The 15,052-nt window shown below is 38.1% G+C and overlaps 1 protein-coding gene across 1 annotated transcript in view; it reads left to right on the top strand.

The window, feature by feature from the left end:
- Positions 1-9,108: 9,108 nt before the first annotated feature.
- The window catches only part of AKT3 (AKT serine/threonine kinase 3), a gene marked incomplete at both ends in the record, with an annotated part of 140,939 nt that continues 134,995 nt past the window's right edge, over positions 9,109-15,052 (top strand). Inside the window, one exon of the mRNA XM_081997128.1 lies at positions 9,109-9,154. Within this exon, the coding sequence (XP_081853254.1) occupies positions 9,109-9,154 (46 nt within the window). The remainder of the gene's footprint in view (positions 9,155-15,052) is intronic.

Below are 15,052 nucleotides of genomic sequence, written 5' to 3'. Positions count from 1 at the left end.
CTACAGAAGAGACTTTCCCAGTATTGCAGGGTCTCCTTGGTAAATGTGTTGCATTAGTTACTCTTTGCAACAAGTTGGCATAGTGTAGAAAAGATTATTTTCTAAAGAGAAGTTACATAGTAAATGGAAAAGCTGATTCAAAGTGTTTTAAAAAGAATCTGTTAAAGCCAGAGAAACAAACCCCCCCCTACTAGCAAATAATAAAACTTTGAATGTGAAAGTTAACTTTTTAGTGTTTTACATAGTATAAAAAATAATCTTTAAAATTTTGGTTTATATTTTCATCTTGACTAATTGTATAAGCAACATTCCAGGCTACCTATATGAAGAGAAGAATTTGTAAATGAAGCTTCTGTGGACAAACCACTAATATATGCTTCTAAAAAGACTGCAGAAAATGCAAGGGTGTAGTAGTTGATTATTTGGCCTTTTGTCCTGGTTTTGTGGCTCTAGATCAACATTAAGTATGGACATTCAGGTAGTTTTGATGCATGCCATGGATTTCAAACAGATTCTTTTTGTCTTTATTATTTAAAGGTGGTGTTCAGGTGTAGTAGGAAGCTGTGGCAAAGTTAATACTTCCCCAAAAATCTGCCCCCCCCGAATATCATTAAATGTTACTGTCAAGGAGAGTAAGCATTTTTGTCTTGTGTATATGAAGATACTTACTTTTGGTCACTTTAAATATTTCTCTGATTTTTGATATTATTTGTGTCAACACTTCTTATGTTTAAATAACTCAGTATATGTTGAGGCCATCTTGACCACTCCTCCTTTTCCATGTATTTCTACGTGAGTGTCGAGGTGTGAGTCATACGGATCAAATATAGCGTTAAGAACAAGTTGTTGCCTGTGATTGTTTTTTTTCTCTGTAATATCCTGGCTAAAGAACAGTAGTAATTTCTAATTTCCCTTAAGAATGCAACTGGGACCTCAGTATTTCATATGCATGTCTGAATGACTTGACAGCATGGTTTGTCAGACTTCTTCTCTGTGTTGTCCACATGGTAAAGTTATGTGAGTACCTCCTATAGCAGGAGCAGAGATGAAGGGCCTGCTTCAGCTTCGCTGACATCAGTTGAAGGTCTTACCACTGCCTTTTCGTAGGTGTGGAATGGCTGTGCCCAACAGTCAAAAACTTCTAGTACAGCTGATTTAGCACCACAGAATTAATAGTGTTGCTCAGTTGAGTCCCAGCAATCATGCAAAACAGTTGCCACCAACACACATAATTTTTTTTGCTTAAGCATTTGGTGTGCTTCTCAAGATACGTGTTCGGTGCAGCTTGCCTTGCAAGACTTTCCTAAAATTATATATTTTTCTAAATGTATTGATATACTTTGAGGCAGAGAGTTAAGGTTGTATGTGTGAGTTTCCTGTAATCTGACTTTTTGCATAACATTTGCCAAAGATCTTGATGTAGTGAGCTCTGCGTTAGCCTGAAATGTGTGTAATTAACCTTTGAAAAATACACAATCTTCATTTAAGGTTGTAGAGAGTTCCTTCTGTCCTTACGAAATTCATATCTCAAGGTGATGGGAATAATGCTTTTTGAAGGTGAACAAGAAGATCCAAAGGTTTTACCTTAGAAGTTGATTATGTTCTGGTCATATTGCAGTGTCAGAATTTGACAGATGCAGCAATGTTTGATTGCTTTGTAGGAAGGAGTCACCAAGCTCATCCCTATTGTTGCAAGGCAATTCAGCATTTAATTTGTTCAATATCCAGATAATAAATAAATCCTACTACAAGAGTTTAAAAGAAAGCTACTTGGTGGATGTGTCATTGAACTTTTTCCATCTTTTATATTAACAGTTTGAGAACACATTTTTATCTCAGTACTTTCCTTGTTACTCATGGCACTTCACATATTTCTGGTTTCTGTTATCTTGAACAGCGTGCTCGGTGTTTTACACACAAGACAATGTTGTGCTGCTGAAAAGTTACTATCATACAAATAATGAAATATATTAGCTTAATGAAACCTTATTTTATATCTCTTGAAGATATCTTTTAAAATATCTCATCTCAGAATGAATTAGGACCAGGTTCTTTGAACTTTTGAAAATTAGGTTACCTTTTTCGGAGTATTCTAGACATAGAATGCCAATTTTAGTCTGATTTCAAAATGTGGAACTTGGGCTTAATTTTACTTGGTTGTTTGAGTCATTACTAAACTATTTTTTTAAAAGGGCAAAGGAACTTTTTCTTAAAAAGGCAAGAATTAGTATTCCTACATTAATCCTCAGCAAGTTAAATTTATTATGTGGATTTTTGAAGTGTTGGGGGGAATAACATTGTCATAGTTGTGATACTGAGCTCAGCTAGTCCTTGGTTTGACTTCCTTTAAGTTTCAAAACTCTCCCGAGTTCATTGTCTCAGCAACTCTTTTTTAATGTGTAACTTTAGCCCTCCTTTGGTTAAGTTTCAGACTGATACTCTCATATGTTTTATCACTCTGCTTCTGTCTGATTTTTGGTTATTGTTTTATGTGACTGGGGGGAATGAAAAGGATTTAAAGCATTTTTGTCAATAAACAGTACAAAACAATGGGTTGTTAATGTTTCACGTGGGATTCTAAAGAAACAATTTAGTTACTTTTAGAAACTTCCTTTATACCTTGGTAAACAAAGGCAGGGGTGGCTTTGTTCACCTTACTTTAATTATATCTTTGTCCCTTAAAATAACTTGCTTTGTCATTGTAGTAGGAAAAGAAATATAGAATTATAGTTTCTTGTTTTAAAAATATAAGATAAATAAGATAATAAGATGAACTAAGATATAGTTAAAATAATAAGATTTATAGTAATTTAATAAGATAAACTTATTCAGTTGCAGAATCTAAATAAAACGTCTAACTTGTATATTAATATTTCGCTGTGCCTGTAGTCTTCTAACTAGGCTTATCTGAGCATATATTAGTTACGTGCAGCTTTCTGACATACTGAAAGTGAAAATACAACACTGAAAACATTTAAGCACAAGGCATAAGCATGCTTTAAAAAGAGGTATTTAGCTTTTCCAAAGTATGTTGGTTTTCCTGACCACAAGGTGTAGGCAGTGCTATTCTCCTGTTATCCCCGTCATAATTCCAAGTCAAGGGTTATGAAATGAAGTTGTTAGGAGTAAATTTTTGATACCAATATTCTTAAAGACATTGAGGCTTTTAGTGCAAAATATAGTTTAAAAAATGTTTGCAGTGCCTATCATGGAGATATTTTGGAATTTTTTATATTTGTTTTAAAATTTGTAAAGTATGAACATTTCCACTTAGAAAGTATTTAGAGGTATCTTTAAGTGTCTTAATTATGCATACATAAAGATTACCATTTTCTAAAAATTAGGATCTATTGTCTTTTAATAATCCTGGTTTTTTTTAATTTCTTTGTCTTGTCAAACCAGTTCATGTTTTGTTTTGTTTTGGTTGGTTTGGTTTTGTTGTGGTTTTTTTTTCGTTTTACATTGACTCTTAATAAGTTGAACAAATACTATCTGCCTGCAGGTTCCTTTTTCTCAGGCTAAGCAGTGATAGTAGTTAAATCAGTCAGTCCTCCTGAGACCGTAAAAAGGGACATAATCCATCTGCTGTGTTTGAAGTATAACCAAAATTCCAGAATAGGTAGTCTGTAAAAGCCTGTATAAATACTCTATACTTCTTAGATAAAGCACTCAACTGAATGTGCTTCTTCCATTAGCAATGTAGGCTAATTTGATTTAGTAGGTTTTGTAGCAATCTCTGTTCTGCAACGTAGTCTTTTGTGTAATTTTTGATGTGCAATATGTCCTCTAATTGTTTGACCAGACTTACAGATAACTTTTGTAGGGGAAGAGGATATACATGCGTTTTTCATATAAATAAAACTTGGATCTCAGCTTCCAATCCTAAAGAGAACTCTCTTTTTAATTTAGAGCATTATCTTTTGAATTCCTTGCTCTGTGATTGCAGCCAGTGCTGGAGACAGAGCCTGTTCGGTTGTCTTGGAGGGCTCAAACTCAGATTTGAGAACACCTCTTTAGATCTTGATCTGCTACCAAAAAAGCCCCCAAGGCACGGAAAAAAATGTGTGTGTGATGGAAGACACTAGAGGATGACTGAGAGCTGCTTTTTTTGGTAGTGTGTATTTTGTGTGTGCATGCACAAAATTTTTCAGTTACCTTTTTGAGAAAGAAAGAAAGAGATGATAAGATTTGGCTCTGCTTATATTGAGGACCAGAGAATCTCAGTGAGTCAGGCAAAGTGAATCAGACAGATTCACTTGCTGTTTTTTTCCCCAAATATTTTATTAAACAAATGATTACTTGTAAAAAGGGAAAATGGTAGTGCCCTTAGTGATTCATCCGACCTTATTCTCTTAATATATAAGTTGATAATGCTACAACAAGTTATACGGATCATCTCTGGAAGTGCTGAAACTGATCCTCTTGGTGTTCTCTCTGGTAACTTGAGTTGGTAAGTGTGAGAGTATCTGTTTTCTCTCAGCTCCAAAATTGTTGAAAGTAGGAGCCTGTGTTTATGAAAGTTCTTACAACAGAGACCTGAATCATACAATTTACACTGAATTTATGGGCACTGTCTTCTTTACTCAGCTGTCTCTTGTCACGAGGGAAATGGGAGGATGCCCAGATTCCAAGGGAGTGTTGTCTGTTCTTATGAATCTCGATGATTATTCACTTACACATAGTGGTTGTTAAGTGTAGACCTGAACCACTGTTTTTAGTCCTGCTTGGAAGGCATTTCTTTCCTTCTCTCCATCCACTGGGTCTTTGGAGGTACCTGGCTGCTGTGATGGGCATGAGAGCCTCGTTTAATTTAAAACGCAAGTTGAGGAAAAGGTGTCTTCCTACTGAATGGTCCATTGCTCATTTTAATGGTTGGTCTTACAGTTACCATATGGTAGCATCATGAAATGAGCTGGTTCTTCTCTATGTTGCTGTTATTCTTAAAGTTCAAGATGAAAACTGAAAAGGTATTGGCTAGTTTTCACCATGGCTTGGGAAAACTGTGAGCCTCAGCAGAGGGATCTGGAACTCTGTTGCATGTAATAGTTTCTGCTTACCCTTTGTTCAGAAGGATGCCTTTGCAGCCTCTACAGCTAGGAACTTCGAAGTGTAATACTAGCTCTTTAGAAGGGTGCTGAATTGTTTCATCTAACACTATAAAAGTGTCTTAATAGCTTTCCAAAGAAGAAAGGAAAAGTTTCACGATTTTTTACCAGATCCAGAAAAATACAGGTGTTTGTCACATGACTGTGATGGAGTAAGTTTTTATGCCTGCACTGTAAAGCATGCAGACAGGAGGTTCTTGTATGTATTATGCTTATACAGGACTATCTGATACTGTCTGCAGAATACACACAATATGCTGTTGGAAAAGTATCTTCCAAGTTCTGTTTGATAACATGGCAGGGGAAGCAATCCAACCTGTTCTCCAGTTGCTGGAATGAATATAAAAACAAGTCCAGTTGTTCCCAAGCAGCTGGAATGCAAAATATCTTCAACTTCAGTTTTTACACACTTTTTCCGTATTTCTGGGGGTTCATCCTGTAGCAATAAGGGAAACTCTAAAAATTGCTATATACCAGCCACTGAAACTTGAAGCGTATTGGGAGAGCAGAGTTGGTTGCTAACAAGTATTTAAGTTCTACGCCAGCTGTGCAGAATAAACATTTCTGTAGCTTTTCTTGAAATAGTTGAACTATAGATGAAATGCTGTTTTCATCTGAGAGTTCTGATTCCATGTGTTTCAGGCAACTCCTTTACATCTATAGAAATCCTTTATTACAGCTTCAGGGAAGAAGGTTTCTGTATGACTGTTTTTCATTAAGGTCAGTTTTTGTCATGGTAAGAAGTAATTCTCAAAAGTCTGCTCTTTTAGAGCTTTGCTAAGTGGCTTTCAGCGTAAAGGAATACGGCTTTTGGAAAGTCTCAAAGGAATTTAATAAGGGATAATGCTACAGATGCTTATATATGGCTTATTGAAAGTGTAGTGTGAATATATAACCTTTATTTTCATTAGTCTTTTAATGCTTTGATTTACCTCCTTCAGCTTCCTGTGTAATTCAGCTTGAGTTTTAATTACCCGTTAAGGGACTGATCACTATAACCATACAACTGTTGATAATTCTTAAGTTGTTCCTGGTAATACTGTGAAGCTGAACTGGGGATAATTCAGTTAGTTTTTGTCACCATATTTATCTGATTTTTGTATTTTGGGGGTTTTGTTCAAAATTCAGTATAGTAGTACATGTGATGGCTGGGATGCAGTCCTACAGACATACACACTTGAGGTTGTTGGGACACTGGCTGACATGAAAATCGGTTGATTTTGATTGAGTAATACTAACTGAATCGCAATCAGTGGATAAATAGGGAGCTTTAAGCATAAATTCATTCATTAAAACTGGGTATCTACTGAAATCATGGACTTAATGATCAGTATGTGGGCAGACAAGATTATTGCTACTTAGTACAGAAGTTCATTTCTTATAGCTTAGTCTCTACTAATAAAAATAAATTATTGCACTTTTCATAAGCGCACACTAAAATTGGGAAGTACATTAAATTTGCCAAAAGGGTAAAACATACTGCAGCATATGCCAACCCAAGCTAAGTACTGTGTCTTACATTACTCATTTTGTCTTTACAGTTGGGGGGAAAAAAAAAAGTCACCTGGGATCACTTCTTAAAGAATGCAGTGAAAGTCTTGTAGGAAGACCGAACTTTAGTCGGTTATTTGGACACTCATGTGCTTACGCTCCCTTCACAGAACAGCTGCTTTTACGTCACGGTTGTTTGACGTGCACCTCTGGCTTTGTAAAGATTTGTGTGTTTGTAATAAGAGCTGATGCTGTGCTGCGGTGATCCGGAACGGCAAAACTGCAGCAGCCTGCTGCCCGGCGTGTGTCTGCGTCTGTCAGGATCCCTTTCCACGCACAGCTGAGAGACTTGCTTATCTCTAGTTGGGAGCGCGCAAACAAAAGTTCTGATAACGTATGGCCCAGAAGATAACTCTCACACTAGTAAGGCTGAAGGATGTGGAAATGCATGTTCTGGTTATTTCTGCCATAATGACTTGCATGATACAAAGTCTAAACAGCTAAAGCTAGTGGGGTCAATTAACAGTGTACATAACATTTTCTTTTAACTCTTGGGAAAACTTAAGCCATATTTAAGTCTTAAGGCAGGGTGCAGTTGCATAAACACAGGTGTCTGGTGTCCTGTTAGGCTCAGTGGCATATTATACCAATGCAAAAGGCTGTGCATAGCTGCATAGGTCTTACTGTCGTATCTGCCAGTGCTGTGGTGATCTCTCAGAGGCACTGTATTCAATATTACTTAAACTTTGCAGTATTAATGAATTTAGCATTGTGCTTTTTACTTTCATGCAGCTGAAATTCTGTACGTTTTTGAAAGAATAGTTCAGTGAAAGGAAAACGGTAAAATTGACACACTTCAGTGTTTCTGTAAAATCAGGTTGAACTGCATTTTTTTGTTGCATGCCACTTGAAAAAAATGCTCATACCAAGTTCTATTTTGCACAGCATCCATACAGAAGTAGCCTTCCATCTAGCTGCTCTGTGGTGCAAATACACATTTTTCAAATGATAAAAGAAGAAATAACCTGTAGATGTAAAATGGTGCAGTTTTTAGCCTGTAACTTGGTTAGATTAAACCAGCTTATTTCCCAGTCCTTTCTCCAGTCATTGGTTGCACACATTGCTTCTAGCATACTCATATTTGTTTCTATCGCATGTTTACATTTGTTGGTCAGTCTGCTAAATGGATATGTATGTGCTGCATTTGTTAGTACTAAACTGGTGTGCGGGTTCCTGTTCCATGCAAGCGCTGTGTACACGCGTGCTCCTGTGTGTACAGCTGTAGAAGGGTGTTCCTCCACCATCAGAGAAATCCCTTTTCTCCGCTTCCCACCCTTTTCTAGACGAGTGTGATTTGAATGCTTCTTTTTATTTTGAAGGATGGAGGGGAAAGGCAGTCTGCTGGCAAAAGGAAATCTCCCCTTCCCTCTGTTTTCTCTTCCTACTTGATTGTAGTGCTATTTGTCTCTTCTTCACAGCTGTTAGGTGCTCTGGGAGTGAGGTGGTCAGCAGAGAGGGTTGTGGCTTCTGAGAGTGGCACGTCGTGTTCCAGGGCTGACTTCCCTTCTGTCCCCTGCAAGCTGGGCTCTGTAGGGACAAGAGCACTCTTGCCACTGCCTGGCTTAAAGCCTTGAGAGAATACGTACACCTGATCTTCATAAACTAAACGTCAGCTTTTTTGGTTAATTTGTACTCCTAAAAAGTTGTTTTTCTGTTCGTGTACTTGCAGATGATGCCGTTCTTAAACAACTTTTATAAGTTAAGGATTTGTATTCGCTATAATGAAGTTATAGCGGAAGTAGGAAGGATATTGTATTTCTGTAGCCTTTACTTTTTTTTTTCTAAATTCAAGTATTAAAAAACCTAATTGCATAGCTGGTGAACTGTTTACTACAGATTTTAACAGTTATGAGGATAACCGTATCCATAATACTTACGGCTTTGATTTTAAGCTCCTTTACAGAACCTTTCCTTCCATTTTCTTGCACTCTTGATATGATCAATGTAGCCATAATAGAGGAACCACTTGTCCATTGCATGGATTCTGAGAAATGTGGGAATGGTTAAAGCTCGTGGGGTTCACACTTGGACCTGTAAAGCAGTACCGTCACCCTTTCATTTAGCAGCATCCTGTGCATTAGTATGAGAGAATTCTATTGTGTGCGTTTTATAAAGGTGCAACATGACTTAAAATTTAACACATTGCACTTCTTTTAAGTATTACAGTGTTCATGGCAAATGTGCTGTAAGACTAGAAACTTGGTTCTGTTACATGGTTAATTAAAAAAAAAGATTTTTAATATGAACTCAGTCAGTGGAAGACATCAACAAAGACTTTCTTGTTGGCTGTCAAGTGAGAAAAACAGAAAAGACTTAAATTCTTTCTCTAATATTTCCTTCCAGGCTGACTCATCAGTAGAAATTGGGAAGAGCTGCAGAAGAGAAGCCAAACAGACAAGCTGATAACTCAAAGAAATACTCTTTTGAGTTGGGGGTTCAGAGTGGAGCCATCATGAGCGATGTTACCATTGTGAAGGAAGGCTGGGTTCAGAAGAGGGGTAAGTTCTACCCTTTAATGGAAAGTTCTTCTGTCGTATTATGTGCTGTGTGCAGTGGCATTACCTGGTTACACATATGAGCATTCTTGATTTATCTTCAGGTCTGCAGGGAGCTAATCTGACTATATGGAATTAACGGCCATTAAGGCTTTGGTCTCGTTAGTACTTAACCCTCAGCACTGCCCCTGTTTATGGGGGCAACTGACAGTGAAGAGGAAGTTGGACTTGGTAATTCCCCCTTAACCTTGCTATTGTAGCTGCTGTCACCCATGTGTCAGACTAAGTAGGCTGTTGTGGCAGCTGGAAGGGGTAGTAGTAGAGGTGCACAGTAGAAGGTTGCTGGGAAGTTGTTGCAGATGCAATACTTTGTATGAAACTTCTTAGATGCCAAAATCATTCACTGTGGCTCAGCTTGTATTACAAATGCAAGTAGTCCCCGTAAAATCAACATAGTACTTGCATAAAGCTCAGCATACAGCTAATTACTTTGCAGACCTGGAAGCCATATGATTAAAGAGTATGTTCCTAATTATGAGCCAGTCTGAAGTATGATTTTCTGTTCCTGCAAATTCTTGAGATGTCACCGTGTGATTTACAAATTTGGGAAGGTTGCTTTATGTTAAGCTTTGAATGGGAAACCTCTGGAAATATCTGGCACTTGTATCATGTAATGAACTTCAGATGAAATCTTCCATGCTTCATGCTGCTTTGCTTTGGGTTGTGGTTGCACACACAATTATTTCCAAAAGAACATCATCTCTCTTGCAGAGAGAAGGTATTCTGGATTATAGGGTGATTTATGCCATGAGCTTCTATGATTCTAGCCCAGAAAGATTTAGAATGGAATAGTGGGAACAAAATTACCCTTTAATTTACAAAGAAATGCTTTGTTTCAATAGCAGTGTGTGAAGACAAAGATCGTCATTAGCTTTGTTATTGCAGATTGACATTAAATGTCAAAGAAGCCAAGAGAATGAGAAAAAAAGTTTATTATTCTGTTAGTATTCCTGCATAAATTGTATTGCAGGATGCATTATGGGTATTGTAGATGGAAAATGGGCTAAACTATGTGAAGCTTAAGGCCTGCTTCCTGTTTTTGAATATATGCTTACGTTTATAACAAACCAAATTTTTCATGACAGGAACTATTTAAAATTTTATATTATTTTTCCTTCCCATCATGTTGTTTACTCAGTTTGGCATCTGATTTCCTTTTTTGATTATTTCATATAAGTTTCTTTCAAATGTGTTAGAAAATTATTAGTATGGTCTAAATAATTTTCTTTTACATGACATCAGTTCCTTCATGTAATATTGCTCATTCTTATTACAACCTGATATCAACTCTGTGAGCACTGGATATGCGTATATTAAACACTGGCGTCCAGAAGAGGACAATGTACAATGAAGCTCAGTGTCTTACTGAATATTGGAAATTCTGAAATGTGAAATAAAGGTTTTTCTCCCCATGCTGTTTTACTATCTATTAATTGAAGAAAAGCCTGAAAGAGTTGACATTTTGATGTCAGTTTTGTTAGTAATTATTTTCTTTTCTAAGTAAAGACATTTCATGACATGCATTTGTCCTTATTTTAATTAACTTTGAGTGAATGTATGGTTGTTTTTTTTTTCCATCTTGCTATAGGTAACTGTGTAGGTTTAAGTGGGGATTTTTTTAATTGGATCTAATATTGTCCTTAATTTTCTGTGTGTGACTTGTTCTGGTTGTTGATGGATTAAAGCATTTGTTTTGTTTGTTTCTGAAAACAAAAGGAAAAGTGCAGTGTTGTTTTCCAATGTCAAATATTTGTAAGCATTTAATTCAATGGTTATACATTTCATGTAATTACAACTTCTACTCTGACCTTGCTGTGGAGCAAGAGAATTGAAATTGTTAAATGCTTTTTTTATTGCTGCCAAGAAAAAGTATCCAACCTTAGTCTAAATGCTGAAAGTGGAATATGCTCAGTAGACACTTCTCATTTTGGCAGCTAAATATGCTGTCTCTGTACCAAGAAGCATCGTGGGATTTGGTAAAGCTGCCCTGCTTCTGCAAGCTATCATGCTATTACAGTTTTAAAGTGAATTCTATGATCATCCCCACTTGACACTCATTGGCTCAGTTCACAGAGTGGTTTTGGTAGGTACAAACCAGGTTCCTCCTGGAGGAAGCTGAGCATGGGATCTCTTCTCCAGGCAGACACTGAGCGAACTCCAGCCCCAGCGATTGGTCCTTTGGACAGCTCAGAACCACGTGTGTGGTGCTACGTTCAGTCTGAGGCTCCAGGCTGAATTTAACTTGAAATAAAACTCATAAAGCCTACATGAACATGAGCCGCAGTGTGCCCAGGTGGCCAAGAAGGCCAACAGCGTCCTGGCCTGTATCAGAAATAGTGTGGCCAGCAAGAGTAGGGAAGTGATCGTGCCCCTGTACTCGGCACACACTAGTGAGGCCGCACCTTGAATCCTGTGTTCAGTTTTGGGCCCCCCACTACAAGAAGGATGCTGAGGTGCTGGAGCGTGTCCAGAGAAGGGCAACGAAGCTGGTGAGGGGTCCGGAGCACAAGTCTTATGAGGAGTGGCTGAGGGAACTGGGGTTGTTTAGTCTGGAGAAGAGGAGGCTGAGAGGAGACCTTATCGCTCTCTACAACTACCTGAAAGGGGGTTGTGGTGACGAGGGTGTTGGTCTCTTCTCCCAAGTAACTAGTGATAGGACAAGAGGAAATGGCCTCAAGTTGCGCCAGGGGAGGTTTAGATTGGATATTAGGAAAAATTTCTTCACTGAGAGGGTGGTCAGGCATTGGAACAGGCTGCCCAGGGAGGTGGTGGAGTCGCCATCTCTGGAAGTGTTCAAAAAACGTGTGGATGTGGCGCTTCAGGACATGGTTTAGGGGACATGGTGGCGCTGGATTAATGGTTGGACTTGATGATCTTAAAGGTCCTTTCCAACCTAGTGATTCTGTGATGATGGAAATGTAGGGGCCTGGGTACCAGCTGCTTCAGTTGACTGATCTGCTTCTATTATGCCAAATTACTTGGTCATGTGGTTATAGCCTAGGACCTTTTAAAATTGTTCCCTTCAGCAGTCAGGAAGGTTTGTGATACAGGGAAAGGAACAAAACAATCTCTCTCTGCAATTCACAGCCGAGTCAGGGAGTATGAGGATGCCTTGAAAGTACTGGGATGAAGAACAGTTTTGAGGAGCCAGCTAATGATACAGGCCATTACAAAGGCGGGTTAAGTGAACTGAATGTAGGAATGAGAGGGGAGGACTAAAAGTTGAGCTGGGGATCTCTCTCTCAGTTGAGATGCTGATAGAGAGAGGCTGGGGAAGACAGAGTCTATTAGGGCACGGTGTTACAATTCTTAATGGCTGTGAAATGCACTGAGAAAATGTTTGCTTTATTATCCTTAGTGCTGTATCCATGTCAGTAATAGAGGGCTGAGGGCTATATTTTTTGTAAGCTTTCAACCCTGCTGTTGAGCACTGAAGAGTCAATGTGATGCTACACAGTTGGCTTCATTGCTCTGTTTTTCTGTGTGTGCTTAAATGATGAACCCATTAAAGTATTACTATTTTAAAACCATCCAGCACTCAAAGTTAAGAAATGCCAGAATTAAGTTTGTTTAATTAAGGATGATCACAGTCAGGCTTTGAGTACTTTTTAGGAGAAGAAGTTACAGTGTTGTCAGAGTAGATGATACCGAGGAAGAGTAAGCTGTTACATGTGAATGGTCAAACCGGCAGAGGTGACAGGCTGGAGACTAGAACTTTGGACAGTAGAAGACATAAAACCCAAGAAGCAGCAAAGCCTGAGAAGCTCAGTGAACCTCAGGTGCAGTCATCCTGTGAGATGGGACCTGAAAGGACACCCTGAAGCATAGTGGCTGGGCCTGCCTGAGCAAGTAATGCAGGCCAGTGACAGCAGATTCAGAGAATGAAAGAAGTGGGGACCTAATACCTATCTACACTCAGTGCATTTGCAAATTGAAGTGAGTGTTACTTTGGACTGGCTCCTGGCTGCTCCTGTGCCCCTTTGGCCGTCGTAGTGCTCCTGGAGTACATCTTGTGGCTTTCAGTTTCATCTGAAAGGAACCAGGTTTGTGCACTCCAGGACTGCTTCACGCAGCAAGCGAAAGTGCGTTAGCTGAGGTGACGGGAAGATGTGTTGCAAAAGCACTCTCCTTATCTGAACAACAGTACTAGTGCAGGTGTACCCCGCGAGACACCCGAACTCGTACGAGTGGAGAGCCAGCAGAGCAGTCGTCTTAGAGTGGCATCTGCTCAGGCGAGAGAGGAGTGGGAATGTGTTTTGTGCGGACAGTCTTAGGATTGTCCGTGACTTACTGTCAGATCTAGCGATAAGGACCAAGCATCTCAAGGCCTTGTGTCCCTGCGCTGCTGCAAAGGTGTTCTTGCGATTCGCTGGCTTGGTGTCTTTTGTTTCAGAGAGGATAATAATTTTTCTTTCTTTCTGTTCTCCAGTTATTCCTCTAGCCAGATAGAGAGGTATGTTGTCTGCCTTTATCAGTTTTGGACGACACCAGTGTTTTTCTTTCTATATGCATTCAGGTGAAAGGGAGTGATCCTGCCTAAGAATCTGCAATACAGTGATCCAAATGGCGCTGCCGATGTGCAGAAGTTAAAACCATGTATTTGACATTTATGCAGCTAGTGTAAGGGCTCCGTAGGAATTGCTGAAATGACTTCTACATTTTGGATTTGCTTATAAGCACAATGTTTTATAGAGTGTTTTTTTTTTTTTTAATTCTTGTAAGAGTTAGTATTTTTGATTTTATTTAACATGTTTTTACCATCTTTACTAAATTAAATTTAATGTTTTACGGAGGGGGGGGATATGTTTTTAATTTATCACTTTGGAAAGAGCTGTTTTTTTAAATGGATGAACATGCCTAGTGTGATTAGAACTATATAATTACAAAAATGGGTTTTATGCATATAATTCAAGTGGTATTTTTTTCTTTAAAGCTAAAGTTTCCCGAGTTGTAGAGTTGACCTTGTCTGTCGTCTATAATAGTCACAACAATTAGATTTAAGAATCATTAATAACTATGCTTAATTGCAACCTAATTTCTTTATATATAACCTGTGCACAAGATTTCAATTAGTTTAAACATATGAAAAGGTTTAAGAGTCTTTGTTACCATGTTATTAAAGGATCATTTGGGACAAAGGAAAAATTGACACAGATGCTAACTTTCTAAAAGACCCAATTTTAAATATAACATGTCAACTAACTTTTTCTTTAATTGAAAGAGTAAGGTGGGTTTTTTTTTTAATCTAGGGAGAAGATACCTAATGTGTATTGCATAACAAGATGGCTAAATCATTATTTAAAGACAAAGCAAAATGTTGTCAGTTTAAGTCAGTGCTTCTGTTGTCATACTTCAATTACCATACCTCTCTTCGGGCTTCCGTGTTCAAGTGTGTTACATTAGATAACGCTGTTTGTCATGGCAATATTTACATGGCTTACATGATACATTTTTACCCAAATTGTATTGAATAGATAATGTATCTGACTTGCTTATGGGGGTGACTTTAATATAGCCTTACAATTTTATATGTCCTCATTTTATCTCACAATGCTCACCTGAAGTACAGAAGTACTAGTGTACCAGTTTTATAGAGAGGGAACTGAAGTATAAAATTGCTGTGGCTTAACCATGATATCTTAAGAAGTTTGATGGAATGAGATGGTGGTAAAAAACAGGTGTCATGAAGCTTTCCTGTAATGAGATTGTCCTGTAAACAGTGTATCACTGAAATACTATAATACCATTTTTCCCACAATGGTGGTTTGTGTTTTTTTTTTAATGCAGCCTTTCATAACTTCTTAGTATCCAGAATTGAATTACTTGAAGTAGTGTTAGTAT

The sequence above is a fragment of the Phaethon aethereus genome (genome assembly GCF_964289735.1).
Source record: "Phaethon aethereus genome assembly, chromosome: 3".
Lineage (NCBI taxonomy): Eukaryota > Metazoa > Chordata > Aves > Phaethontiformes > Phaethontidae > Phaethon > Phaethon aethereus.
This window is presented reverse-complemented; position numbering and strand designations above follow the sequence as displayed.